Source organism: Nannospalax galili, unplaced genomic scaffold (assembly GCF_000622305.1).
Source record: "Nannospalax galili isolate Female #2095 unplaced genomic scaffold, S.galili_v1.0 scaffold390, whole genome shotgun sequence".
Taxonomy (NCBI): Eukaryota; Metazoa; Chordata; class Mammalia; order Rodentia; family Spalacidae; genus Nannospalax; species Nannospalax galili.
In genome coordinates, this window is record NW_008330777.1 from 387,412 (window position 1) to 391,499 (window position 4,088).

Consider the following 4,088-nt stretch of genomic DNA (forward strand, 5'->3'; position numbering starts at 1 on the left):
AGAGCTGGGTTGTTGTGATAAAGCTTGTATGCCTTGAAAAGCCCAAAATATTTTAGTCTTTTCCAAAAATATCAACAACTCCTGAGCAAGATGCACACCTGACATTATCTCCAACCCACAGCAACTGTGACCGTTTATGTTTTACTTGGTCCTCTGTAGAACCAGTCCTTGGAAGGGGTCAGGAAAGACACTATTATCACAGTATCAAACTGAAGCCCAGAGCATTTGAGTGACTTGCTCAAAGTCACATAGCTTCCTTGGGAGTTAAGTTGGTCTTGTTTTCCCAAACCGTGTGTGTGCGCATGTGTGTGTGTGTGTGTGTGTACACATGTATGTGGAAGTCAGAGGTTGATGTTGATTTTGGGTGTCTTTCTTAAGCACTCTTCACCTTCTTTTTGTTGAGACAGGGTCTCTCACTGAAGTGGAGTTAGACTGGCTGTCCAGGAGCTGCAGAGAGCTGTCTTCCCCTCTCCAGCCCTGAAATTGCAGTGTCAAGGCTGCCATGCCTGGCTTTTTTGCATGGGTTCTGCAGGGTTGAAACAACACCAGGAGTAGTGCCTAAATACTTTAGAATATCTTTTTTCTTTCCCTCCCTTCTTTCCTCCTTCTCTCCGTCCTTTCTTTCTTTCTTCCTTTTTTTCTCTCTTTTTTCAATATTTTATTTATTATTTTTATTTTATGTATATGAATGTTTTGCCTGCATGTATGCAAGTGCATCCATGTCATGTAAAGCCTACAGAGGTCAGAAGAGGGTGTCGGATCCCACGGGGAACTGGAGCTACAGACGGTTGTCAGCCGCCTTATGGGTGCTGGGAATCAAATTCAGGTCCTCTAGAAGAACAGCAAGTGTTCTTAAACACTGAGCCATCTCTCCAGTACCTCTTTTTCTTTCTTTCTTCCTTCCTTTCTTTCTTTCCTTTTCTTTCTTTCTTCCTTCCTTCCTTCTCTTTTTCTTTCTTTATTCCTCTTTTTTTTGTCTACAATGATTTTTAATTCAGTCCATCACCAAGTTATGCCCACAGAAGGAAGCATCATCGCTGAATGGGTCTATGAAAATGTGGAAAATATTATAGAGACATGGAAATAGATAAACACAAGGTTATGGGAACTGGTTTTAATATGGATTTATATACACACATTCACATCCTTACACATACACATGTCAGTAACTCGTGATTCTTTTCATTATTTAGTTCCATTAATTCCCTTCTGGGCACAGATTCTTTTTAGCTATTATAGTATCCAAAGAACAAAAGAATTATACTGCTTGGGCCACGGGTGAAAACAGGTGCATTTGTGAACCTCTATTTCTCTTCTGAAAAGTGGCTTTGCTTGTTGGGACAGATGGGAATTCAGTTATTCACATCAAGTCTAACAGATAGCCTGAAGGGAGGCCCAGGGTTCAGACAGTCCAAGCAATTCTCACGAGAGGTGTCCTCAGAATAATTCTGAGGATCCTTGTTCTCAATTAAAATATTTTCTTCCAAGAACCACAAAGGTCAGAATTATGATATAGATGTCTATAATTTATGAAAGTGACCATTTTTTAAAAGCAGCAATTTGTTTAGGGAAAGGACAGGATACCATGTTGGGAGTGCACCTTAGCTCGGAGGCACTGTGGCCTGCAGAGGACCACAGGAGATGAGATGACAGAAGTTCCTCTAGGTATTTCTAAGGATCTGACTAATGGTACTCCATCCTGCACAGCTCCTCCTGGGACTGGCTTAAGTTAGGTGAAATCCTCTGTATGTTATCAGTGCATACCTGTCTATGATAGTTTTCTCTGTTTTTTACAAAGGCAATATATAGAAAATACAAATAAACCGATCACAACTGCTGTGGCCCCTAGTGCTGATCCCAAAACCAGGATTAGAGGTGCAATGAATAATTTTCCAGCACAGATTGACCCTTCCACTAATCTTTGCAAATGAGGTCTCTCTGGAAGGTAGTGATATTTGCATCCAAATATACTGAGGTTTGATGTGTGGTCTCTGAAAAAACAGAGCTGGCGATATCTCTCTCCACATCGGTAACAAAAATTAGTGTTACACTGTGAACACATCATGTGGTCACATCCTTCTGTTCTTTGGATATGGATCTTGCACTTTGGATACTTGTGGGCATTCCCCTGCCCATGCTCAATTTTGCTTGCCCAGTGACGTAATAATTTGTCTCCTTTTTTGTACTCCTTACAGTTAACACCTTCATGCCAAGGACAGTGGCACTTAAAACACCAGATGAACTGGCAAGTGGGGCACTGGATTTTGTATTTGCTTTCTGATCTGGAGGGGGTGGGAATATGTCCTTTTTTCTTAAAGGTTGTAAAGTGCTTGCACCGAGGACACGGCTTGGTGCTGGAGTCAATCCAGCCAAGTTCCAAGAAATACTTATACTGGATGGAGTCTCCATGGGTTAAATTGTAGAAAACAGTTGTTTCTTCTAGGAACTCAAAACACTCTGTGATAAGACATTTGATTTCTACTTGGCCAACCTGTACCTGGGCACTCGGGTAGATTTTCAGGCACTTCTCGCACACCACCTTCTTGCAGCAGGGCAGGGGCTTGATGGGGTTGTCTTCCAGGCACACCCGGCATGTCAGCACCATGAGTAGTGAAGAGGGATCTCCTACCCGACCCAGGCCAGAGTAGGGTGGTGCTCCTAACAGGCCCTGCTAGTAGAAAGTTTCCAGAGCCAGGTAGAACTCCAGCTGAGTTACTTAAAGGAGCATACTCAAGTTACTAGTGACTATTCCACTGGAGAAAATGTCTCTTTAACCCACAGCAAACATTCACTGCCAAAAGCAACTCAGTGAGTGGCAGGACCTCCTGAGTGCCTCCGCCCTCCATAAATGTTGACAGACCAGTCCTGTGCAGTTAATCACAGTTACTGACAGTTAAGAAATAGGATGCTTCTGATGTGCTGGAAGACCACATTGCTTGTGCTCCACTCCTTCCTCTGCCTCTTATATTCTCTTCCAAGATGTTCCTTGGAGGGAGTGATGTAGATGTCCTATTTAGGACTATGCATGTAACTACCACTTGTTCCCAGCACTTTAACCAGTTAATAACTTCAATTTGCAGTATCTTCAGTGGGAGTTTCTCTAAGCAGAGGGGGCAATAGTGGACCTTTCTGTTGTTTTTTCTTTGAGTTGTATTGTAGGTTATTGTTCTAGTTGTTCTTCATTGCTGTGACAAAACAGTCTGACCACTACCAACTTGGGGAGCAAAAGGGTTTATTCAGCTAACAACTCCCAGGTTGCAGTTCATCAGGGAGCCCAAGGTAGGAACTCAGGGCAGGAGCTGGAATACAGGCCATGGAGGAACGCTGCTTACTGGCTTGCTCCCCTGGCCCCTGCTCAGCCTGCTTTCTTATGCAACACAGGCCCACCTGCCCAGGGTGGCACCACCCACAGTGTGCTGGGCCCTCCCACATCACTCATCAAGAAGATGCCCCTCAGACATGGCCACAGGCCAGTCCAATAGAGGCAGTTCCCCAATTGAGGCTCCCTCAACCCAGGTGTGTCAAGTTGACACTAAAGCTATCCAGCACAGTTATAGATGCAAGTGTGTGGGTTTACTGGTTTTACTTTCTGATTCTAACTAGATAATCCTCTTAAAGTGACAAAGCAAACATAATCAAGAAAGTGGCAAGTCCCCTGCTTGTGAGTTGAGGGGCAATCCTCCCCAAACACTGAATTAAAAGCAGTTGATAAGCCAAGCTGTCTACCCATGTAGTGTCATTGATTTCCCTAGAAATACAACTAGCAATAATCCAAATATTGTGAGACAATTATCAATAAAAATAATTTTTCAACCAAAACATCTGGAGACTGTTGATGCTATATACAAAGTAAAGCTGAATACCTGGGCTGGGAGCCGGATCACTGAATTTGGTAAATACCAGGAACATTAAGATACTTAAATGTTTGCAACTCGTTTATGTGATTTGTACCTTTGCTTTGAAAATATTATAAACAGAACATGTAATATAGATATTACAAGTCACTCCCTGGAAGTCACATGCAGTCGTTGTGAGCCAGAGTTCACAGAGTAAGTCCTAGGGCCAGCAGCACCGAATACCTCCTGGAA

General features: G+C 43.1%; 1 protein-coding gene across 1 annotated transcript; it reads right to left on the bottom strand.

The window, feature by feature from the left end:
• Positions 1 to 1,768: 1,768 nt before the first annotated feature.
• On the bottom strand, positions 1,769 to 2,605 carry LOC103749130 (probable E3 ubiquitin-protein ligase RNF217). Its single transcript, XM_008851955.2, has one exon. The coding sequence runs from the start codon at positions 2,603 to 2,605 to the stop codon at positions 1,769 to 1,771; it is 837 nt and encodes a 278-aa protein (XP_008850177.2).
• Positions 2,606 to 4,088: the final 1,483 nt, after the last annotated feature.